The 26,542-nt window shown below is 38.0% G+C and overlaps 1 protein-coding gene across 3 annotated transcripts; it reads right to left on the minus strand.

Moving 5' to 3' along the window:
• Positions 1–610: 610 nt before the first annotated feature.
• ZNF184 (zinc finger protein 184) lies at positions 611–26,542 on the minus strand. 3 transcript variants are annotated; one of them, XM_008507902.2, is made up of 6 exons: positions 26,328–26,542; positions 25,651–25,794; positions 15,586–15,653; positions 7,265–7,391; positions 6,855–6,938; positions 611–3,580 (listed from the first exon to the last, which is right to left on the minus strand). In XM_008507902.2, exons 2-6 carry the CDS (start codon positions 25,655–25,657, stop codon positions 1,620–1,622), a joined length of 2,247 nt encoding a protein of 748 aa, XP_008506124.1. In that variant the 5' UTR covers positions 25,658–25,794; positions 26,328–26,542; the 3' UTR covers positions 611–1,619. The 3 variants fall into 3 exon arrangements, with proteins under 3 accessions (XP_008506124.1, XP_008506125.1, XP_008506126.1); XM_008507903.2 differs by having other exon boundaries at positions 26,083–26,456; XM_008507904.2 differs by lacking the exon at positions 26,328–26,542 and adding an exon at positions 26,033–26,306.

A 26,542-nucleotide genomic window follows, 5' to 3' on the forward strand; every position in this document is an offset into this window, starting at 1 on the left:
TATAACCTGAGAGCCATTCCTCTCTGCCAGTTTCCACCTCTCTACAATGGGAAAACTGTAATTCCTAAATAATGGAAGCCTTGTAAAATTAAGAAATACCAAATGACATTCCTTTATAGATGTTTCAAATTACAACAGGAAAAGGTCCTGAGATTTAAGTGACTACATTATTTCCTGAATTTTATCTGTTCTTCACCGTATGGCATCTTCAGTTAAGGAGGTGACAAAATTCTGATGCAGGTCGCTGGCATTTATGTAAGCAAAAAAGACTGCCTTGATGTTTTTCACTGTAAAAATCTGCAGCAACCACTACCCCCAACCTTTCCTTTTATTTAAATAATGATCAATTTCTGTGCTACCCTCTGTTCTCAGTGCTCTCCATTGTCAAGGCCAGGCTGGGAAATTGTCAGCTGCTCCTAAAAGAGCTAACCTGATAACTGTATCTGAAGACAATATAAGGGGCTCATCTCTTTATAGCTAGACCCATATTTATTTCTGGCTCAAATATTAAATGGCCACACAGGCTGGGCTACACATCTTCAGAGATGTCATTCACACTGTTATCTGCTTCTGATATCAGGGGACCAAGAAAAGCAAGTGAAATGACCACTATTTTACACAGCAGTTTAATTTTTGCACTTTAGTGAGGAAACAAATTGACCTTACCTCCCAGAGCTTGTGAGAACCCAATCTACACAACAATATGACAGTCAAAATTACATCATGTGTACTGAGCACAGCTAATCTGTGAGGCTTCTAGGAGGAGCCACAAGAAGAAGCTACTAGCCAAAGGAGTGGGTACTGAAATCTAACCCAATTGTCCTTCCAGAATACACATTAGGAATAAAAAAAAAAAAAAAAAAAAAACTGAACCCTGGGTCCCACTGCTTAGGCCAATTAAATTATAGTCTCTGGGGGTGGAACCTTGGCAATAGAATTTTATAAAGTTCCTAAAGTGATCCTACTACACAACTAGGGTTAAATAACACTGGTTTAAGCTGTAGAAGAGGATCTCTGTACTTGCACTAAACTCCTAGAATGTTAAAACACACTGGAAGAGAAAGCAATAGGAAGGTTTAATACTTGTACTGAGTTAAGCCATTATATGCTACTGAATTATTAATTTGAGGGCATTTACAATTCTTTTTATTAGGAACCAGTTACTTAAACAACTTAAATGTGTTAGAATAGGAGCATAATAAATCCCCCAGTCTAGTTACTGAAGCACAAACGCTTTCTATAGGGAAAACATGCATAAATATACACACTCTAGATGCAACACAGCAAAATGCTGATGTATAATAATCCTATTCAAGAATATATTGTGAATATACAAAACTGAATATAAAACTCCAAATGACCTCTGAAATCATCTACTCCAAATCTCTCATTTCACAGAGGAAACTGAAACTTAAAACAGTTAAATTTTTCAGTATCACAAAGTTGGTTAACAATGTAATTGGTTACTTCAGCCCAATGTACTTTTCTATTCCATAGTGTAACAGTGAAAACTTAAAATATTTTGAGGAGTTTGTCAATCTATTCTGATTCTTCAGTACTTAACAAAAGGACAAACTAAAGTAAATGCATCCCCTATGTTTATGCTGCTTCTATAATAGTCATATACCAGGGTGTAGTCTCTGATGCTTGTTGAGAGCAGAACGATATCTGAAGGCTTTTCCACAATCATTACATCCAAAAGGTTTCTCTCCTGAATGAATTCTCTGATGCTGAGTAAGGTAAGTGCTCTGGCTGAAAGTCTTCCTGCATTCATTACAGTTATAAGGTTTCTCTCCAGAATGAGTATTCTGATGTTCAGTCAGATGAGTGCTCCGGCTAAAGGCTTTGTCACAATCATTGCACTTATAGGGCTTCTCTCCAGTGTGAATACGCTGATGCTGAGTCAGATGGGAGCTCTGGCTGAAAGCCTTTTCACATTTATTACACTGGTAGGGTTTTTCTTCTGTGTGAGTTTTTTGATGTTGAGCAAGAGATGAACAATGTCGAAAGGCTTTGCCACACTCAGCACACTCATAAGGCTTTGCTCCTGTGTGAATTCTCTTGTGTTGTGTAAGGTGTATGTTCTGGTTGAAGGCTCTCCCACATTCATTACACTTGTAAGGTCTTTCTCCAGTATGTATTTTCCTATGCTGAATAAGAGAAGAGCCATAACTAAAGGTTTTTCCACATTCATGACACTGATAGGGTTTCTCGCCAGTATGAATTCTTTCATGTTTAGCAAGAGATGAACTCCTAATAAAGGCTTTCCCACATTCTTTACACTCATAGGCTTTCTCTTGGGTATGAGTCTTCTGATGTTGATTAAGGTTTGAGAGATAACTGAAAGCCTTTCCACATTCATTGCATTCAAATGGCTTTTCTCTGGTGTGAATTCTCCGATGTTGAGTAAGGGATGAGCAGTAACTAAAGGCTTTTCCACATTCATTGCATTTGTAAGGTTTTTCTCCAGTATGAATTTTCAGATGTTGAGCAAGGGATGACCAGTAACTAAAGGATTTTCCACATTCGGCACAATCATAAGGTTTCTCCCCAGTATGTGTCTTCTGATGTTGAGTGAGGTTTGAGTGCTGACTGAAGGCTTTCCCACATTCATTGCATTCATATGGTTTTTCACCAGTATGAATCATATGATGACGGATAAATGTTGAGGGCCCATTGAAGGCCTTCCCACATTCATTACATTTATAAGTTTTCTCTCCAGTATGAATTTTTTGATGTTGAGTAAGATGTGTGCTCCTGGTAAAGGTTTTATCACATTCATCACATTTAAAAGGTTTTTCTCCTGTATGAATTTTCTGATGTTCCATAAAGTGGCCTCTCTGGCTAAAGGCTTTTCCACACTCGTTACAAGTATATGGTTTCTCACCAGTATGAATTCTCTGATGCTGAACAAGATGGGTCCTCTGACTAAAGGCTTTCCCACATTCATCACATTTATAGGGTTTTTCTCCAGTATGAATTCTTTGATGTTGAGTAAGAGATGGACCCTCAATGAAGCCTTTTCCACATTGATCACATTTATATGGTTTATCTCCAGTATGAATTCTTTGATGGTTTATAAGGTTTTCACTCCGGCTGAAGGCTTTTTCACATTCATTGCATTTGTAGGGTTTTTCTCCAGTATGTGTTCTCTGATGGCGAATAAGAGCTGAACAATAACTAAAAGCTTTCCCACATTCATTACACTTACAAGATTTCTCTTTTTTAACTGGATTTAAATTCTGTTTGACACTTGTTTTAGTAGACGTCTCTTTTGGAGATATTTCTTGTTGTGTTACAAGGTTTAAAGTCACATTGACGCTTTTTTCAAAGTCATTATTTACAGGGCCTCTCTCCCAAGTGGGTATTGTCTTTTCAGTTATTTTTATTTCTCTTGGCAGTGGCTGTTGGTTTGCCTGCTGCCTCTCTAGACTGCTTTCAGATTCCCAACTTTCTAAGAAGTTGGAACTGCAAGGATCATCCTTTTTCTGTTGTTCCACTACTACCACCCGAGATGGCTGTTCTTCAGAAATGTCCAGCTCTGGGACTGATATGCTATTTTCTGGTCTTGTCTCCCAGTCTGAAAGAAAAATAAAATGCCTGTATTCTCTGAATAGAAGGGGGGGGGGGGAACCTGTTGCTGTGAGAATGAACTAAAGAAATTAAAAATAAAGCCCTCAGAAATTCTGAGGGTTTTCAAATATAGCCCTATTATTTAGAAAGAAAGTTGGAAGGAGCTAACAATAACAATAAATAAAATACGAAAGTGGCAAGAGAATGTCTAATTCAATTTCATAATCTCTAAAAACCAGTAAGAGAACTCCATTTAAGGTGAGAGTAAATTAAAAAGTAACCACAGAGATGGCTAAGAGGAGACACAGATGGAGTGAATCTAAAGGAGGCAGTCTGAACTGGGACTCCTTGCCAATGAACAACAAAACAAAAATCTAAGAGCCAAGATTTCAAGACATGACAAACAGGAAAGACGTGTCTAAGATGCCATGGTTTTTAGCCTGGAACACTGCAGGAATAGTCATATCACTGCTGGAAACAGGAAAGTTGAAAATAGTAAATAACTTAAGGGGAGGAAGATATCAAGTTCAACTCTAGGTATTTTTGAGAATTAGGAAGAGAAATGGAGGACTAGACTATGGGTGTTTGTGGGGGGGTAGAAGATGCCAAAAGGAGTAGAATAACTAAGATGTTCAAATATAGGATAGGAAGTATCAGCTCAAAAGAGCAAGGAAAAGGATAGCTGAAGCCACAGGAACATATGTGAGAAAAGAGCAGAGGTCTTTTCTCTGACCTGAGGGTCTTTAGGGTAATGGGATGAATAAAATATACTAATGAAAGAAAGCAGTTTATCAGCAAACAACAGAAGAAACAAAAGACAGGAAAGAACATAATCAGGAAGTAGAGCATTGCCCAAGACAAGAAAGACGACAACTAAGAGAAGCAGGCTAATCAATGCTGGCAGATTCAGTAAAGAAAATAGCATTTCTTTGCTTCCACTAGTAACAGGGAGGTACAGCAGATCCCAGAGAACCCTGAATCTCCTGTGCTGCCAGCCCAGTCACTATCACCATCATCATCACTGCAAGCATAAGCAGCGAGGCAGAAACCCAGAGCTGCCTACCATCCCCTCCGTAACTGGTACCATGGGTAATGGTGCAGCATATACATGTGCAGGCAGCCTCCTAACAGCAGTACTTCTCCAGCAGGGACAAGAAGATCAATAACACAGGTTCTGGGGAACAACCAATTGTTCAATATAAGAAATGGATATGTTTTCATTAACAGGAATGACACCAAGAAAGATACATTTGACAGCAGATGACCATAAGGAATACTTCCTGCTGGCACTTCACAATGAAGGAAATGGAGACCACGGAGTCTGATGCTGTTAAAAGAGAAGAGGGTGGAAGTGGCTGATCTCCAGCCCTGGTTGCAGTCCCAGTTGAAGGCAATAAACATCCAACAGACCATGACCAATGTTGTCCATGTTGTCATGTCTTCCACGCAATAACCAACAGAGTTACCAGAATACCAGGGGTGGGGAAAACAATGAAATGCTGGACAAAGTTCCAGAAGGCAAGACTGAACAGAGCCATCTCTACTGCAGAAAGGACTTCCCACTTTACTACAAGCAAAGTCTACAGGTCTTGACCACAGTATTCCAACACTCTTGTGTATGGAGAAATAATACAGGGTGCTAACAAAACAGGCTGCAAAAGAACAAGATAGACAAGTGAGACAGAATACACAACAGGGTAATTGATCATGATTCTGCAAGGGCCAGGTCACCAAGAAAACCCAGAGAAGATGGCAATAAAGAGGATAAGGAAAATGATACAGACAAGGCCCAGGCCCAGTGGCCACCTCAATGTAGGTACCATCGCAACTTCTATTACCTGTACAGATGCCTATAAAACTGTAGATCATTTTCACAGAGATGAAAGCAGCCAAGTCGCCAGCTAAGAATAAGTCTGCTCCAAATTCTGAAGAGGGCAGGACCAAGGGCTAGCTTACCAAGACTAGCATCACTGGGTCACATTCCAGTGTGAAAGTAAACAAAAGAATGGAGCTAAATACTTCAAGGGATTATCTTCTGCCTACTGACTGGATCACAGGAACTATCTACATTACCTCTGCAACACAGGTTTCTCATTATTATTTTTACCTAAATAAATCTCTTTTTGGTAATGACTAAAGCATTTTTGGAAAAGCCTAGGATTTTTTAATACACATTTAAATATTTAAAAATTTTTTTCTACCTGCTTAAGTTGGGATTTTTTTAAAACTTCCTTTTTCATTTGTAATAAAACTTGTTTTTTCCGAAAGTTAACAAACCGTAAGCACAAGTTAATAAAGATCTTTAAAAAAAAAAAAGTTTTCTAAATTGTGCTCCATGAAACCATCTTCTAAGAGAAATATTTTAAAGGTGTAGTATGAAAAAAAGAATTCATGGTTGTTTGGGGTGGGAGGAGAAGAAATGTCATATTCTATGCAACCCTGTTGGAAATTCCTAATGCCCAACTACATATTAAAAAAACCTCTGAGTATTCTTCCAGTAAAAGATCTGCTAAAATTTTAGCTAATCCAGTACTTCCCAAATTTGAACATGGCTTTTTTTTCTACCCATAAAAGAGGACCCCCACTCCTATCCCATTAACTCTGGAGACATCCCCTTACCTGGAGTGACCAAGTTTGTACATTTTTCCAGGCTGAGATCTTTGAAGAGCTCTCTCTGCAGTTTTGGAATTGATCGTTTACAAGAAAATCATTCATAATTTCAAGGATAGTCTGTTAAAGTGATAGGATCAGAAGCTACACCCTGAGATTAAGAAAGTAATAGGAGATGAAAAAGTGAAGGAATGGAATTCACTTTTGCCGAGTTTGGTTGGGAAAGCAAGGAGGCAGACTGGATTGTGGTCAAAAAGATAAAAAGTGTTGAGTAACAGTATTTGAAAATTAGGGTTACCTATTTCTGTTTAAAGGTACTAGCAATGGAGCCTGGAGACCCAAAAAGAAAACTTAAGGGCTGAAAAATAAGGTGATAATTATGTGATTAGGGTCCCAAAGGAGGTACGAAAGACGGAATCCAGAGTCCAGGTCAAGAGGTTGCCTTTAGAAAAAAGCAAGAAGGATACCACCTCTGAAAGGAGTATAAAAACAGAACATATGTTGAAACAGTTAGTGTTTTGACAAAGCAAAAGAGAGTCCAGTTAGCTTCCCAATTCTCCACAGGAGACACTTTAAAGAGAAGCAAGAATCTGCATTACAGACATAAAAAGCTCTTATCAGGCTGGTGGTTAGAGTTAATGACACTCATATGGCACATATCCATTACGTACCTACTGAAATGCTGGGCTCCATGATCCATGGCTCTGTCCCTTGCTCTAACTGGGAAATCACATCAGGTTTGGAAACTTGGAGTCCTGCTCATGGGGAAGAAAAAAAAAGGTGCTTATCATGTAGTAAGGGAAAAGTGCCATAGCAGAATTCAGTCTCAGCACTTTGTTTTTAGGAAAGGATATGTAGGACATCTGATGGGAGTGTATAGCGTATAAAGCTTCAGTGTTACAAATCACCAGACATGGGTTCAGAAAAATTATTAGTTTGTCCTTCTACTTGCTAGGAGAGTAGAAACCTTTCAAAATTTAGGAATCTTTGGTTCCTTAACTTAAAGGCAAAACTCACCTAAGCACGAGAGAACCCCCATCCTCTACACCCCCAGATATTAAATCAGAGAAGTCAGCCTTACCTATAGAGACCAGGTGTGTATAATTTTCCAATGTCACATCCCGGAACAAATCTCTCTGCACAGGATCTAGCTGTTTCCATTCTTCCTGGGTAAAGTCCACTATCACATCCTTGAAGGTCACTGATTCCTGAAATACATATTTCTGCTTAGCCATAAAGTATTTACATAAGAAGGGGGCGAAGTTAGCAATACTGACAGAAATAAGGCAAGCAAAAGGCTATCTGAAGAAAGATTTTGATATGTGCTCCTTTGTGAAACGAATATAAAAACAGTACCCCGTTCACAGGGTTATTGCAAGAATTAAATAAAAAATGTTCCATATGAAATGCTTAATTTAGGGTCTGGGATCTAACAAGTGCTCAGTCAATGTTAGCCATCGTTTTTGTTCATCATCATCATTATCTCTGTGTTCCAAGATATATCAAGTATTAATAGTATACCTAATAACATCAATAATACGTTTTATTACCTACAATGTGCAAGAATTGCCAAAAACGTTTTTGAAAAAATTTGGCAAGGAGACTTGCCCTACCACATTTCAAAATATACCAAGAGAAATACGAAAATATACCAAAAAATAAAGATAAATTAAAAGAGAGTGGCCTTGTATGGAATAAAACTCAATGAAAAAAAGATAAAGTCTAAAAATAGACCGATGTTTATAAGAATTGAATAGGATTAAACAACTTTCAAGTTAGTTAAAATAAGCTGGATTAGTCACTAAATGGTGTTATAACAAATGACTGTCTATTCGAGGAAAAAAATAAGGTGGGTTCTTTACTTCATGGCATACACAAAATTTCGGCTGCACTGGAGATTAAATTCTAAAGAAAAAGCAAAATAAAACAGTAGAATAAAAGACACGAAAAGTTTTATAAGCTTGAATGTGAAAGGCAAAAACTGTAAGACAAACAGAAAGACTGATAGATATAACCACATAAAGATGTAAACTTTCTATAATAAACCATAGACAAAAGGCGATATTCTGAGTTCCTACAAATAATTAGGAAAAGAGATGGACGACCCACAAGAAAAACAACAAAAAAAGGCCAAGAACCCAAACAGGCAATTCACCTAAGATATTGTTAATAAACCATGAAAGAATGCTCATTCCACTAAAAATAAGTAAAATAATGAGATACCAGATTGGCTAGCACTGCTGAAAGTGCACATGTGCACTTCTGGTGGGAATCTATCTGGGGGCTATCGGACAGGATTTATCAAAACTTGAAATGCATATATCACTCAATAAAGTTTTATTGCTTGTAGGAATTTATTCTTCAGAAATACCTCAGGGTGTGAACATATGTACAAGCATCCTTGCAACACTGTTTGTGTGAAGGGAAAAAAATGCAAATTTAATGTTCATTAATAGGATAGTGGTTAAAGAATTTACGGTATATCCTTACTAAAGTACTTTATGTAGACGTTTTTAAAATGAGGTATCTCTACATGTACTGATTAGGAAATATGCATATATATTACGTATACATGTATACAGTATACATGGTATGATCCCACTTTTATTTTTATGAATAGGAAAGTTTATATGTAAATGCACAGAAAATAATTTGAAAGAAATATACTACTAAATATTATCAGTGGGACTTGAAGGCAATGCAGGGGAACTTCCTACTTTTTATTTACTATGTATTTGAAATTAGATGAGTTAATTTTATTTTAAAATAGGTAAATTATTGGGACTTCTGCTTCTAATCACAACAGAGCAACTGGACTGGCTCTCCCAGTGTAAAGAAAAATAAAACTGAACAATATATCTGAAACAAGTGTTTGAAAAGCAGGCAGGACAGATCTGTGATCCTGAGAGAAGGGAGACCATTACATGAGCCTGACAATCCCCTCAGCTTCCTACCACAAAGCTGGCATCCTCCAGACTGCAGCGCAGGGAGGTAGAACCCTTGCAAAGCATGGTGGTTTTACTGAGCTGAGAAGACAAAGGTGGCAGCTCACAACTACTGAGACAGGGGATTTGCAGGATGTATACCAGAGAGGAGGGAGCTACATAGAGGAGGAGCTCCAAAAATGTGGTGTAAATACAATCTCCATGGGCAACATCGTTAGCAATATGACATCAATGAACCCAGAGTTAAGAAAAGACATGCACAATCAGGTCCCACAACAGCTCCAGCACACTTTAGGAACAGGGCAAGTTTAGCAACAAGTTAAAGCAACAAGTATGGTTTGCTCACTCCTTGCTAATCCCCAGGGACACGTGGATACATGTTTCTGAACCTTGAACAAGCTCTGAAAACTAATGTTTACAAAGTCACCAACTGATGATGCTACTGTGTGCCTGGAGCAGTGGGGCAGGATGCAGACTGTCAGCACTGTTTAACATACAGGTGAAGACTTATGATGAACACACGGTGCCGAGTTTGGGCTCTGCACCACAGCTGGTCTATAGCAGGTGTATGCTGAAGTGATTAGCTCCTTTTAAGAATTCTGGACTCCAGAATTCAAGCAGGCTGCCCTGGGTAGAGACATTTCTCATGTCTCTGGGGATCACAGCTAGAGAGAAAGTACATCTATCCGTGTGACCATCACAGAGGGAGGACTTGGAAGCCTGCATCTGATTTTCCCAGATTTTGCTTATGAATATCTTTTTCCTTCCGATCCTGTTTTGTATTCTTTATTGTAATAATCTCCAGCCCTGAGTTATGCTACCAAGTAGGGTGAGTCATTCTAGAAAATCACTGAGCTAAAGAGTGATCATGGGCCCCCTCCAAACAGTCCTAGAGTAAGATGATGATAGATCAGTCCTAACAAAGCTTATCATTCAAAAACAAACCTTGAAAGGATCAAGTTGTGGCCAAAGTGGGATTAACAAGGATTGGATTTACCCTTCTGCATGAAATAAAAAATTCCAGACAAAATATATGAAACAACAGTTTCCAAGACAGTGAATCTCAGACAACAAAGAACAGTGATCCCTGAGAATGAGGAAACAAATGAAGCGAGTCACACAATTGCTCCAGCTTACTGCCTTGAGAGTTTCCACACAGTGGTGCAGGGAGGTGTAACCCAGGAGCTGCCCAGCCAACTCCCTGAACTGAAGAGATAATGCTGAGAGTTTGGGGAAATCAAGGTGACTAGAGTTCACAGGACAGAATACTGTAGAGGAGAGAGCTACATCAGGAAATAAGCAAGGAGAACTGCAGAGGTTCCACCTGCATATTCAGCAAAGTATGAATGAGCACAAGGGTGTGATGAAACTATCGGAGACAGGGAGAGAATCATCCAAAAGGATTCAAGGGAACAGTACCAGCACTCAAAAGGGCTGGAAATAGAACCTGTTCCCATCAGTCAAACTGGAAAACTGCATAATTCATTAGGCATTGGGTAGAATACTCAGCAGTGGCAAATAAATGGCCTTAGACTAAATGCTGCTCTGGATTCACCTAACAAATCCTAAAAGCAAGACCTGAAAGGAACACATTATTTCAAGAAACTTAACCGCATCCCAGAAAAAGGCTCAAGAATATTTGACAGGAATACAAAAGTATGCAGAACCCAGTAAGGTAAAATTTAGTGCTGACACTCAATCAAAGATTATCCGGCATGCAAAAAAGCAGGAAAATACAACCTATAATGAGGGGGAAAAATCAATCAGTTGAAATCAACCCAGAACTAACAAAGATGCTAGAATTAGCAGACAAGAACACTAAAAGTTATTATGAATATATTCCATATGTTCAAAAAGTTAAGTAGAGACATGAAGACATTAAAAGAAAAAAAGAGCCAAATGGAACTTCTAGAGCTGAAAATGAGAATGTTCTGAGATGAAAAATACACTACAAAGTATTAACAGCAGATGAGGCACTGACAAAGATTGACAAATTCAAAGACAGAAATAGACACTATCAAAAATGAAACAGATAGGAAAAAAGAATTTCAAAAAAGAAATAGCTTCAGGGAGCTATGGGACAACTTCAAGTGGCCCAACGTATGTGCAATTGGAGTCCCTGGGGGAAAAAAAGAAGGGAGAGGAACAGAAAAAATATCTGAAGAAATAATAGCTCACTATTTTCCAAACTTGATGAAAATTATAAAACCCACAGATTCAACAAAATCAATAAAATGCAAACACAAGAAACACAAAGAAAACTACACCAAGGCACATCTTAATCAAATAGGTCAAACCTAGTGATAGAGAAAAATCTTATAAGCATCTAGAGAAAAAAAAAGACAAATAAATATAAAGGAACAAAGATAAAAATGACAGTAGCTTTTTGTTGGAAACAATGCAAGCAAGAAGACAATGGAGCAACATCATTAAATACTAGAAAGAAGAAAAACCGTCAAAATAGAATTGAGATTCAAAGGTAAAATAAAGACTTCTCAGACATAAAAACATGAAAGAATTCATCACCAGCACACTGCCCTATAAGAAATCTTAAGGAAGTCCTTCATGCACAACAAAAATGATAACAATGAAAATACGGATCTATATGAAGGTTTCTCAACCTTGGCACTATTGATATTTTGGAACGGATAACTCTTTTAAATAATTGTGGGGGGCTATCCTGTGTATTGCAAACAGCATCACTGGCATTAACCTACTGGACACCTGTAGCACTCCCCACCAAGTTATGACAATCCAAAATGTCTCCTAAGATTTCCAGTTGTTCCCTAGGGGGCAAAATCACACTAATTGTGAATCACTGATCTACATAAAGGATGAAGACCACCAGAAATAGTAAACTACATGGGTAAATATATACAATATTTTTCTTACTATTTAAATCTCTTTAAAAGATAACTGACTGCTTAAACAAAAATAATAACAAGTATTATGGGGTTTATAAGTAAAATATATGGCAACAATAGCCTTAAAAACTGGGAGGAAAGAAATGGAAGTATACTATCGTAAGGTTCTTACATTATTCATGAAGTGGTATGTCACTTGAAGATAAATGGTGATAAATATGTCTACCTAAAGCAACAATTAAAATAACAAAAGATTTATGACTAATAACCCAATGAAGGAAACAAAATGGAATCATAAGAAATATTCAACCCAAAAAGAATAGAGGAAAAAGGGAATAAAGATAATACAGACAGAAAACAAATAGCAAGATGATAAACAAACAATCATATCAAATATCTAAATGTAAAGATACCACATTAAATATAAATGAGCTAGCCCACCACAGTTAAAAGGCAAAGATTGCCAGAGTGGATTAATAAAGAGCAAAACCCAACTACATGTTGCCTATAAGTAACTCACTTTAAATACAAAGACACAAATAAGTTAAAAGCAAAATGATGGAAAAAGATATAACATGCTGACACTATCAAATATCAAAGTAAATTTCAAGGCAAAACAATATTACCAGGCATAGAAAGGTCATTTCTCAATGATAAAGGGGTCACTTGATTAAGAGGACATAACAATCCTAAATATTTATGTACGTAATAACAGAGCTTCAGAAAATATGAAGTAAAAACTGATAGAATTGCAAGGAGAAAAAGACAAATCCACATAATAATGGCCCAAAATTTCAATACCCTATCACAATAATTGATAAAACAAGTAGACAGAAAATCAATCAAGGATATGAAACACTTGGATACTATCAACCAACTTGACCTAAATGACATTCTGTGGTATACAGAATAACGGCCCTCCCAAAGATGTCCACATCCTAATCCTTGAAACTCATGAAACTGTTAGCCAAAATACCAAGAGACTTTGCAGATGTGATCAAGTTAAGGACTTTGAGATTGGGAAATTATCCTGGATTACATGAGTGGACCCAATGTAATCACAAGAGTCCTTATAAGAGGGAGGCAGAGTCAGAGCAGGAGACATGAAGATAGAGGACAAATCAGAACTAGAGAAAGAGATGTGAAGATGCCACACTGATGGCCCTGAAGATAGAGGAAGGGAACACAAGCTAAAGAGTACAGTCAGGCACTGCATAACAACAGGGATATGTTCTTTTGTTAGTTTATTTTTTTAAAGATTGGCACCTGAGCTAACATCTGTTGCCAATCTTTTTTTTTCCCCCTTCTTCTTCTCCCCAAAGGCCCCAAGTACATAGCTGTATATTCTAGTTGTTGGTCCTTTGGGTTTTGCTATGTGGGACACTGTCTCAGCACGGCTTGACAAGTGGTGCCATGTCCACGACCAGGATCTGAACTGGCAAAATCCTGGGCTGCCCAAGCGGAGTGCACGAACTTAACCACTCGGCCATGGGGCTGGCCCCCAGGGATATGTTATGAGAAATGCATCATTAGATGATTCTGTCAATGTGTGAACATCATAGAGTGTACTTATACAAACCTAGATGGTACTGCCTACTACACACTTAGGCTATACGGTACTAATCTTACAGGACCACCACTGTGTATGTGGTCCATTGTTGACTGAAATGTCGTTATGTGGGACATGAGTGTACACGTAGCCTCTAGAAGCTGCAAAAGGCAAGGGAACAGATTTTACCCTAGAGCCTTCAGGGAATGCAGCCCTGCCAATGCATTTTGGACTTCTGACCCCAAAAACTGTAAGATAGTAAATGTATTGTTTTAAGCCACTAAGCTTGTAGTAAATTAATTACAGCAGCAATATGAAACTAATACACTCATAGAACACTCCAACCAATAACAGCAAAATATAGATTCTTTTCAAGTGCTCACTGCTTATTTACCAAGACAGACCATATTCGGGGCAAAAGAATAGGTTTCAACAAACTCAAGGGGCTGGCCCTGTGGCCGAGTGGTTAAGTTCGCACACTCCACTGCAGGCGGCCCAGTGTTTCGTTGGTTCGAATCCTGGGCACGGACATGGCACTGCTCATCAAACCACGCTGAGGCAGCATCCCACATGCCACAACTAGAAGGACCCACAACAAAGAATATACAACTATGTACTGGGGGGCTTTGGGGAGAAAAAGGAAAAAATAAAAAATCTTAAAAAAAAAAAAACTCAAAAGGATTCAAGTCATACAAAGTATGCTTTCTGACTGTGCATATGTTCATTATCATGACTGTGGTGATGATTTCATGAGTGTATGCCAAAACTTATCAAGTTATATACTTCAAATATGTGCAGTTAATTGTCACAGTACAGGCATATCTCAGAGATACTGCAGGTTCAGTTCCAGACCGCTGCAACAAAGCAAATATTCCAATAAAGCGAGTCATACGAATTTTTGCTTTTCCCAATGCATATAAAAGTTATGTTTATACTACAGTGTAGTCTATTAAGTGTATAATAGCATTATGTCTAAAAAAATGTACATACCCTAGTTAAAAAATACTTTATTACTAATAAATGTTAACTATCATCTGAGTTATAATCAGAGAGTTATAATCTTCAGTGAGTTATAAACTTTTTGCTGGTGGAGGGTCTTATAAAAAAAACACAATATTCGTGAAGCACAATAAAATGAAATATGCCTGTATATCTCAATAAAAAATAAATGCCAAAAGTACTAGAGCTGAAAGTGGGAAGAACTGGGACCATTTCTTTGGTAAGATGATTAAATTGTGGGATAGGAATTAAGAAGAGAGTAAAAGTCTAAGAAGGAGCCTGATTAAAGGAAGGCTTGAGGTTGATTATACCTGGTGGAACAATCATTACCTGTTTGTCAAAATTCTCAGTTATTGGTTTTTCCTAAAACAGTATCATGTCACTTTCCTCCTCAAAAACCATTAATGGTCCACAAATGACCTACAGAATAAAGCCTTCAACTGCTTATCTAGACAGTTGAGCCCTTTCATATTCCAAACTTATTCAACCATTTGTTTACCACTTGCCAAAATAAACCATCTCTTCCAAATTTTTCTGAATCCTATGTAATACGTGGTAATTGTTACGTGTGAATCTCTGCTCATAATCTTCTCCATACCCGGAATCCTCATACCTCCCACCTTATATATTTGTTCAAATATTCAAATGCCACCTGTCCTTTGAGAGTTAGTGCAAATTTCACACCCTTTACGAGCCCTTCCAGACAACACATATGTTTGTCATTCTCAATTTTCCATGGTACTCATTTCTCCTTTTTTATATTTATCTGTTTTGTTTTCTGCAGTCATTTGGTCTATTCAAGTCAAGGATCAAGTTTGTACTTCTTTTGCTCTCTCGTCACGGGAGCATGGCAAGATACTAAGCAAGAGGTAAATGGTGAATGTGTTAGTTAAACTGGAGAGGCGGAGCTAGGAAGAAGGTCACTGGGCAGATGGGAGCCCAGGATGAATTGCCAACATTGCTTTTTGGATAAACACACCCTACAGCAAAAGAATACACAGTCCCAGTAAGGACTGAAACGGCACTTCAGGAAATCCCAACTTACCTGAAAACTGGCTGACGGGAGTAGAGTATGTCTCCCTTGGAGAACGGCAGACTCTGGAGAGGACAGATCTAGGGGAGTAAGAAGAAACCATGAAGAATTCTGTTCAACTCAGCTGCTCCCAGCAATCCATAAAATCCACTTATTTTTCTTTATGAAAATAAGAGGAACTATGCCATTTCCTTTACTTCTCAGAATCCTAAAAAAGAAACATGGTAACTGATGACTGGAGCCCTGGTACTCTCAGCATTACTAGTAAAGCATTACTATAAGATTCACAATTTTGTCCCCAGATACTTAGTCATATGGATCACACAACTCAATGTATATTCCTCATTAAGTAGAGCAAAATATTTCTGCTGCCTTCTCTGCTACATATAAAATATGAATAATCAATTACTTTCCAAAAGTCTTCCTAGGCCCTTTGAAACTTTGGTATTAATGCAAATTAAATATCACAATGACATATACTACTTATACTACCTACCCGCCAGAATGTCTAAAATTAAATAGACACGGTCAATACTATCTGCTGGCAAGAATACAGAGCAACTGGAACTTTTGTACATTGCTGTGGGGGGTGTAAATTTATCAATCACTTAGGAAAACTGTTTGAGAGTATATTCTAAAGCTAAACATATGCCTGGCTTATGAGTCAGCAATTCCACTCCTGTGCATATACTCATAGAAATGAGGGCTTATGTCCACCAAAAGACTTGTACAAGATTGTTCATAGCAGGTTTATTCATAATATCTTCAAATTGGAAACAATCCAATTATCTTTCAACAGGAGACTGGATAAACAAATCATGATATAGTCATACAACAGAATATTATTCCACAATATAAAAGAATGAGCTACTGATATACCTCACAACATGGACATATCTCATAAACAATATTGAGCAAAATAAGCCAGACACAAAAGAATACATACAGTATGACTCCATTTATATTAAGTCCAAAAACAGACCAAATTGATCTACAGTGATGGAAGTTAGAAGGGCAGTTACCTCTAGAGAGTGACTGGGCAGGGGCACAAGACTTCTGGGGCATTAGAAACATTCCACATGTTAGTGTGGGTGGTGATGACACTGGTACATAACATATAAAAATTAATCAAGTAGTACACTTAAGATTTGTGTACTTCATGTATGTAACTCATACACGAATAAACAAAACAAAAACAAACTTTGCTTTTGGGTAGGTGTATTCAGAACAATGGTTGACAGGAAAGCCCAATTTAGAAGCAGCGATAAAGGGAACTATTATTCTAGATTTAATTTTTTTGTTTTTCAGAAATGATTAGCCCTGAGCTAACATCTGCCATTACTCCTCCTTTCTTTTGCTGAGGAAGATCAGCCTGGATCTGACATCCATGCCCATCCTCCTCTATTTTATATATGGAATGCCTGCCACAGCATGGCTTGATAAGCGGTGCATAGGTCCGCGCCCAGGATCCAAACCAGCAAACACTGGGTTGCTGAAGCGGAACATGCAAACTTAACTACTGAAAAATCCCAAAGAGAGAAAAAAAAGCAAAGACTTATAATGAAACCATTTTGGCAGAATTAAAAAGAACGTTCATAAAAGAAATAAGGGCAAAGAATTGAGGAGGAATGATGTCATCAACATGGCAGAATAAGTGTTTTCTACCATCTTCCGCCCAAAGAACACCAATTTAGATAATCACCCATGGATAACAGTGTCTCTGTGGAAGTCCAGGAGTCCAGTGGAGAAGTTCCAGCACACCACTGGAGCAAAAAAATCCAAGACTGGAAGCACTGAAGAGGGTAAGAGGAACACCTTCCCTTTATGAGAATCATCCCTCCCCCAAGGTGGCACAGCTCAGTGCCAAGAGAGACCTTCTTGGCCCATAATTTCCCTCATGGGGGAAAGTAAGACATGTGACCATCCAGCTTCTGCAGCTGTGTGGGATGCCACCAAGAGACCTACTTCATTCTTGTCCCATCTAGAATGCTGAGGTGTCCTGAGTGACTCAGGGGAAGGGAGCAGTTGGGAGAAGAGCAGTCAGGGCCTTCAGAAAGCATATCAAAATGTGCATCCTACTAACCACTTCACAGACTCCATCAGGAAGCCTGCCAAAGAGCCACTGGGATGCTTTGCCTGTGGATCCCCCTCACTGGCCCACAGGTAACCCCCAACGCTCTGTGCACCCCACCTACATACTCCTCTACCCTGTAGCCAGTTCCCTGTGCACACCCTGATGATGGCAAGAGCAAGCTCGTATAGACAGCTAGGGAGCACATGGAGAGAACTAGCCTGACTCTGCAAGACTGGGAGAAAGCACTCAAACCTGAGCATTAAGAACTGCCAAGCAAAAGAAAACAGGAGGCTGTCAGCATCCAGCCTGACTTTGCAGGATTGAGAGAAAGCGTACAGTCTTACAAATCTCCCCCAAAGAGGGAATAAGAAGTGTGAAACAGACATATTCACAGAAGGTCTGAGAAAGCCTGAGAATCCCTAACAGGACGGACAGCAGGTATTTCTCTCCCAAACCCAGTCAGTAAACACTGGAGGAGGTGACTACATCTTCAAAGGTAAAGACAGCAACACAAGACATCAAGGAACATGAAAAATCAAGGAAACATGACACCACCAAAAGAACAGAATAATCTTCCAGTAACCAACCATTAACAAATGAAGATCTACAATTTGCACGATAAAGAATTCAAAATAGTTGTTTTATGGAAGCTCAATGAGCTACAATAAAACACAGAGAAATGATTAAATGAAATCAGAAAAACAACACACAAACAAAATAAGAAGTTTAACATAGATAGAAATGATAAAAAAGAAACAAACAAACAAAAATTCTGGAGCCAAAGAATACAACGAATGAAAAGAAAAATGCAACAGACATCAATTTCTGACTGGATCAAGCTGAAGAAAGAACCTATGAGGTAGAAGACAGGTCATTTGAAATTATCCAGTCAGCGGAGAATAAAGGAAAAAAAAGAATGCAAAAGGGTGAAGAAAGCCTACATGAACTATGAGAAACCATTAAAAGAAACAATCTATGCATTATTGGAGTCCCAGAAGGAGAAGAGAGAAAGGAGCAGAAAGCTTATTTCAAAAAATAATAGCTAAGAATTTCCCAAATCTTGTAATGGAACATTCAAATTCATGAAGCTAAAAGGTCTCCAAAACATTTCAGCTGAAAAACATCTTCTCCAAGACACATTATGATAAAACTGTCTAAAATCACAGACAAAAGAGAAAAATTTAAAAGCTGCAAGAGGAGAAAAAATTATTCTCACACAAGGGCACCCCCATAAGGCTATCAGTGGATTTCTCAGGAGAAACCCTTCAGCCCGGAGAGAGTGGAATGATATATTCAAAGTGCTGAAGGAAAAAACTGCCAATCAAGAATACTTTACCCAGCAAAGTTGTCCTTCAGAAATGAAGGAGAGACAAAGACTTTCCCAAGCACGCAAAAGCTGAGGGAGTTTATCACCGCTAGACTTGCCTTAGAAAATGCTGAAAGGTGTTTCTCAAGCTGAAATGAAAGGCTGCTAATTAGTAATATGAAAACATATAAAATTACAAAACACACTGGTAAACATAAGTATACAGCAAAATTCAGAACACTCTAATACGGTAATATGATGATGAGTTAATCACTTAATTCTGATATGAGTTAAAGGATTAAATTATTTAAAAATAACTATAGCTATAGTAATTTATTAATGGCTACAAAATATAAAAAGATGTAAATTGTGACATCAAAAACATAAAATGGTAGAGCATGAAAAGGGTAGAGTCTTTGTATACAACCAAAGTTAAGTTGTCATCAGCTTAAAATAGACTGTTACATCTACGAGATGTTTTCTGTAAGCCTGGTGGTAACCATGAAAAAAAACCCTACAGTAGATATACAAAATATAAAGAAAATAGAATCAAAGCATCCCACCATGAAAAATCATCAATTCATAAAGGAAGATAGCAAAAGAAGAAGAAAGGAACAAGGGAACTACAAAGCAGCCAGAAAACAACTAATAATATGGCATTAGTAGGGCCTTACCTACTAATAATTACATTAAATATAAATGGACTAAATTCTCCAATCAAAAGGAATAGAGTGGCTGAATGAATAAAAAAACAGAACCCAATTTTATGTTGCCTCACTTCAGTTTTAAGGATACACATAGGATCAAAGTAAAGGGACAGAAAAAGATATTCCATGCAAATGGAAAGCAAAAGAGAGCAGAGGGAGCTATACTTGTATCAAACAAAATACATTTTATGTTAAAAACTGTAAAAAGAGATAAAGCCATTAAATAATGATAAAGGGCTCAATTCATCAAGAGGATATAACAATTATAAATATATATGTGTCCAACAATGGAGTTCCTAAATATATTAAGCAAACACTAATAGATCTAAACAGAGAAAGAGATAATACAACAATAGTAGAGGATTTCAATACCCTACTTTCAGCAATGGGTAGGCCATCCAGAGAGAAAACCAACAAGGAAACACTAGACTTGAACCATACTTTAGACCAAATGGACCTAACAGACATATACAGAACATTTTATCCAGTGGCAGAATACATATTCTTCTCAAGCACACATGGAAAATTCTCCAGGATAGATCATATGATAAGTCACAAAACAAGTCTTAGCAAATTAAAGAAGATTAAAATCACACCAAGTATCTATTCTGACCACAACTGTATGAAACTAGAAATCAATAACAGAAGGAAAGCTAGAAAACTCACAAATAGGTGGAAATTAAGCAACACACTCCTGAACAATCAATAAGTCAATGAATAAATCAAAAGAGAAATCAAAAAAATATATTGAAACAAATGAAAATGGAAACACAACATATCACAGCTTATGGAAGGTAGAAAAAGTTCTAAAAAAAAGCTTTTAGCAATAAATGTCTATATTAAGAAAAAAATATCTCAAATAATCTTTACACTTAAAGGAACTAAAGAAAGAAATAAGCCCAAAGTTATCAGAATGAAGGAAATAACAAAGATCAGAGCAGAAATAAATGAAATAGAGACCAGAAAAATAATAGAAAAGAGCAATGAAAATAAAAGCTGGTTTTTTTTAAAGGTAAACAAAACTGAAACACCTTTAGCCAGACCAAGAAAAAAAAAGACTTAAATGAATAAAATCAAAAACGAAAGAGGAAGCATTACAATTGATACCACAGAAATACAAAAGATCACAAGAGTCTAATAAGAATCATTATATGCCAGCAAATTGGATAACCTAGAAGAAACTGATAATTCCTAGAAACGTACAATCTACTAAGATTGAATCATGAAGAAAGAGAAAATCTGAACAGACCAACGAGGAAAAGGAAGATTGAATCAGTAATCAAAAACCCTCCAACACAGACAAGTCCAGGACTAGATGGTTTCACAGATGAACTCTAGAAAACATTGCAAGAAGAATTAACATCAATTCTTCTGAAACTCTTCCAAAAAACTGAAGAGGATGTAACACTCCAAAATCATTTTGCAAGGCCAGCATTACCCTGATACCAAAGCCAGATAAGGACACTACGGGAAAAAAAACCTACAGGCCACTATTCCTGATGAATAAAGACGCAAAAATTCTCAATAAAATATTAGCAAGCTGAATTCAACAGCACATTAAATAGATCATACATCATTATCAAGTAGGATCTATCCCTGGGAAGCAAGGACAGTTCAACATACCCAAATCAATAAATGTGATACACCATGTTAACAAAATGAAAGACAAGATTCATATGGTTATCTCAATAGATGCAGAAAAAGCATTTGACAAAGTTCAACATCCTTTCATGACAAAAAATTCTCAACAAACTACTATAGGGGGAATGTACTTCAACATAATAAACACCATATATAACAGGCCCACAGCTAATATCATACTCAATGTGAAAGACTGAAAGCTATTCCTCTAAGATCCGGAACAAAAGGAGGGTGCCCAGTTTCACCATTTTTATTCACCATAGTACTGGAAGTCCTAGCTAGAGCAATTAGGCAAGAAAAAGAAATAAAAGGCATTCAAATCAGAAAGGAAGAAGTACAATTGTCTCCTTTTGCAGATGACATAATATTATAAATAGAAAATCCTAAAGACTCCATGAAAAAAACTGTTAGAACTAATCGAAAAATTCAATAAAGCTGCAGGATATAAAACCAACGTACAAAAATCAGTGGTGTTTCTGTACACTACCAGGAAATATCTGCAAAAGAAATAAGGAAAAGAATCTCATTTAGAATAGCATCAAAAACAATCAAATACTTAGGAATAAATTTAACCAAGAAGGTGAGAGATGTGTATCCTAAAAACTATGACACTGATGAAAGAAACTGAAGACAACACAAATAAATGGAAAGAGGCGCCATGTTCATGGATCAAAAGAATTTATATTGTTAAAATGTCCATACTACCCAAAGTTATCTATTGATTCAATGCAATCCCGATCAAGATTCCAATGGCATTTTTCACAGAAATAGGAAAAACAATCCAAAAAACTGTATGGAATCACAAAAGACCCCGAAAAGACAAAGCAATTCTGAGAAAGAACAAAAAAGCTAGAGGCATCACACTTCCCGATTTCAAACAACATTACAAAGCTATAGTAATTAAACCATTATGGAGCTGTCATAAAAACAGATACACAAGCCAATGGAACAAAATTACAAGCCCAGAAATAAACTCTCCTGTATATGGTCAACTAACATTCGACAAAAGAGCCAAGAAGACTTAATGGGGAAAGGACAGTCTCTTCAATAAAAGGTACTGGGAAAACTGGATAATCACATACAGAAGATTGAAATTAAACCTGTATTTTACATTAAGAGTGAAAATTAACTTGAAATGGATTAAAGACTTAAACGAGACTTAAAACCTAAAACTCCTAGAAGAAAACATAAGAAAAAAGCTCCTTGATATTGGTCTTGGCAATAATTTTTTCAATATTACACCAAAAGCATAAGCAACAGAAGCAAAAATCAACAAATAGGACTACATCAAAGTGAAAAGCTTCTGCACAGCAAAAGAAATCACCAAAATGAAAAGACAAGCTTTGGAATGGGAGAAAATATTTGAAAATCGTTTCTCAGATAAGGGGTTAAGATCAAAAATATACAAGAAACTCATACAACTCAACAGCATAAAAACAAAGAATCCAATTAAAAGATAGGCAGAGGACTTGAATAGATATTTTTCCAAGGAGACATACAAATGGCCAAGAAGTACATGAAAAGGTGCTCAACATGACTAATCATCAGGGAAATGCAAATCAAAACCACAACGAGCTATTACCTCAGATCTATTAAAATGAATATTATCAAGAAGACAAGAGGGGCCAGCCCCATGGCCGAGCGGTTAAGTTCGCATACTCTGCTTTGGCGGCCCAGGGTTTCGCTGGTTTGGATCCTGGGCATGGACATGGCATCGCTCAAGCCATGCAGAGGTGGCATCCACATAGCACAACCAGAAGGATCTACAACTACAATATACAACTATGTACTGGGCGGCTTTGGGGAGAAAAAGGAAAAAAAAAAAAAAGGACTGGCAACAGATGTTAGCTCAGGTGCCAATCTCTAAAAAAAAAAAAAAAAGACAAGAGGTAAGTGTTAGGATGTGGAGGAAAGGGAACCCTTGTACACTGTTGATGGGAATGTAAATTAGTATAGCTGCTATGGAAATATATACACCACATTTTCGTTATACATTCACTCACTGATGGACACCTAGGTTGCTTCCATGTCTTGGCTCTTGTAAATAACGGTGCAATGAACATGGGGGTGCAGATCTCTAAGACAGTGGTTTCATTCCCTTTGGATATATACCCAGAAAAATAGGATTGCTGAATAACATGGCAGTTCTGTTTTTAATTTCTTGAGGCACTTCCATACTATTTTCCATAGTGGGTATACTAATTTACATTTCCACCAACAGAGGGGATATGTGTGTGTGTGTGTATATACATACGACGTGTATATATATATATATATATATATATGTATTGCGTCTTGCACATGCACACACAATGGAATATTATTCAGCCATAAAATAGAAGGAAATCCTGCCATTTTTGACAACATGGATAGCCCCTGAGGGCATGATGCTAAGTGGAATCTAAAAAAGCTAAATGCATTAAAACAAAGAGTAGAATGGTGGTTTCTAGGGGCTAGGGGATGGGTGAAATGGGGAGATCTTGGTCAAAGGGTACAAACTTCCAGTTATAAGATAAATAAGTTCTGGGGATCTAATGTACAGCATGGTAACTAAGTTAACAATATTGTATTACATACTTGAAAGTTGTTGAGAGTAAATCTTAAATGTTCTCACCACATACACATACACACATTCACACACACACAAAGACAAACATGTAAGGTTCTAGATGGATTAACTAACCTTACTGTGGTAATCATTTTACAAAATGGGTGTAGCAAATTATCACGTTGGACAACTTAAACAATGTTATGAGTCAATTACATCTCAATAAAGGTGGAAAAAAAATCTTTCTCAGTAATGTTTTGTAGCTTTCGGGGTACAGCTCTTGCAAGTTTTTCTTAGATATATTCCTGTTTCATATTTCGGATGCTATTGTAAATGGAGTTATTATTTTTCTTACAATTTTCAATTGTTCATTGGTAATATAATGAAAGACAGTTGATTTTTTTAAATTAAACTTCTTGTTTTGAGATAATTGTAGATACAGATGCAGTTGTACGAAATAAAACAGACTCTTTGTACTCTTTAAAAAAAACTGATGACAAATATAAAGTATAGCTCAAACCTAAATAATACAAAGACTTCTAACGATATTAAACAAATGCAAGAAAAAGGACTGTATGATAATAGTTAGGTTAAACCAAATCTGACTGCATAGCTGTACCTAAAGAACGTAAAGACAATGACAATGCAGAGGGAAGTCTATAGTGACATGTCACAGGGCTCTGTCCTTACCCTGACCTGTTCAATGACATGTAGGAAGAAATAGAAGAATGCTCATTAAATATGCTAGTGACATAAAGTTGGAAAGGAGTGTTAAAAGACGCACAATAACTAAGATTCTTAATTATTCTGACAAGCTGAAACACGTGGCCAAAAAACTGAACAATCATAAATGTGAAGTCCTCACATTAAGAATAAAAAACAACTCTATTACACAAGGATGACATAAATCTAGTTAACTGCAGTTTATGTAAAAAAGATCTAGGGTTTGCAGCATAACATTGCTGATTTTTTAGAAGCTAATACAATCTGACACTGAACAGTAGAAGTATAATCCAAATCAAAAGCAGCAGTACATCATACTTTTAGGTATGTTCAAAACATATCTAAAGAACTATGTTTAATTTTAGGCAATGCACTGTAAGAAGCATGCTGTCACGCAGGAGAATTTTCAAAGAGGTCTAGATATATCACGTGAAGACCCATCAAAGGTACTGAGGCTATTCTGGTTAGAAAAGAATTTGTGAGTAGGAGTTGCAACAGCTGAATTCACATATCTGAAGGGAAGTAGCCAGAAAGAGAGAGCAGTCTCTAGCTTTTGGGGACTAAGAACTAAGATCAACACAGAAGTTACAGAAACAGGCACTTCTGCCTAATATAAGGAACTAAAAAGAAAGAGCCAACAAAGTTATAGTCTGCACCCAAAATGGAGAGTTTAATGCCACACTGTTGAAGCACAGGCTTAACAGATGGCCATCTGCCAGGGATATTTTCAAAACTGATTGGTGCACTGAAGGGAGGATTACCAAGAGTTTTTCTGACTGCAAGATTATCACTCTAATATTGAATAAGCAGAAGTCATGGAAGGATCACAGATATTCTGAATCATTGCTGCTTTTCATTCCCCAATCCCGAAGCCAGGGAAAATTAACTGTTCCTGCAAGTCTCTCCCTATAAGGTCAAATGAGTCTCCCAGTAAAATGTAATCCAATTTCTTTTCTGGATCCTTAAATATAAGTTCCTGGCTTCCACCTCTTCCAGCTCTGTCAAGCATTTGATCTTCAAGTCAATAACTGTTCTTTTGTCACCAACATCCCACTCTCCCCCCAGTCGTCCCCACTACCTTCCATCTCAGTTCATCCCGTTCCTCTGGAACCTGGACACCAGAGTTTCCCAAACAGCGTCGTAGCTCCAGCTGGGTCCTCGATCTAGGGCTCAGATGCCCAGCAGAGAGTCTGAGCCCTTAGACACGCTCAGATTGGCTGCCCTGAAAGACACAGGATGGAGTCAGCAGCGTCTGTCACACGATCACAGAATTTTGCATAGTGGCCAAGAAGTCCTTGGAAAAGGGAAGTGCCCAGAGAGAGCACTAAACAGGCATGTGGCACTCCCGCTGAACAAAAACAAGAGTGGAGATCGAGTACGCAGGTTCAGCACCAGATTCGAAAAACCCTTGGTGCCTACCCTGAATCTTGCCAAAGGCACCCAAAGACCCGGCCCGTTACCTCTGTGCACCCTGACGGGCTCACACCCCCGCGGGCTCAGGAAGACACACCTGTTGCGGAGCGGAAAAGCTGGAAGGTGGACAAGCAGGGCGGGGCCCGGGTCCAGTCCTTCCTCCCAGACCGGAACAAAAGAACAAAGCCCTCCAAGGGATCAGGCCGGAACCGCCCCGCACTGGAGGAGGCGAGGGGCGCCCCCTTCGAGGACTCCCCAGCTCCCTCCCGTAGAGGCCGCCTCAAGCAAAGCGAGAAGGGTGACGTCACGAGGCCGAAGGGCTGCCGGTTGCCATGGTGATACCTGGGTTTCCCTCCCCCTGCAGCAATCCACACACTCCGATCCCGGGTCCGGAAGCTCAGGGACAATCACCAAATCTAGCTCAGAGAGCCAAAGGGGCTGGACTTCCTCAGCACCGACGTCTTTTCACGCCTACGGCCGGCTTCAACGGCCACTTCCGGTCGTGCCGAGAGAACCCCGCCCCTACTTGCCGGCTGCGTTCCTGTGCCCCGCCGACA

The sequence above is a fragment of the Equus przewalskii genome, chromosome 19 (genome assembly GCF_037783145.1).
Source record: "Equus przewalskii isolate Varuska chromosome 19, EquPr2, whole genome shotgun sequence".
NCBI lineage: Eukaryota > Metazoa > Chordata > Mammalia > Perissodactyla > Equidae > Equus > Equus przewalskii.

Excerpts from the sequence above, each read along its gene's own strand:
- ZNF184 (XM_008507902.2), bottom strand. Across the intron at positions 6,939-7,264 it reads TACACACCTGGTCTCTATAG|GACTCCAAGTTTCCAAACCT; the intron begins GTAAGGCTGACT and ends CCCCATGAGCAG. Across the intron at positions 3,581-6,854 it reads GGAGCCCAGCATTTCAGTAG|ACTGGGAGACAAGACCAGAA; the intron begins GTACGTAATGGA and ends TTTTTCTTTCAG.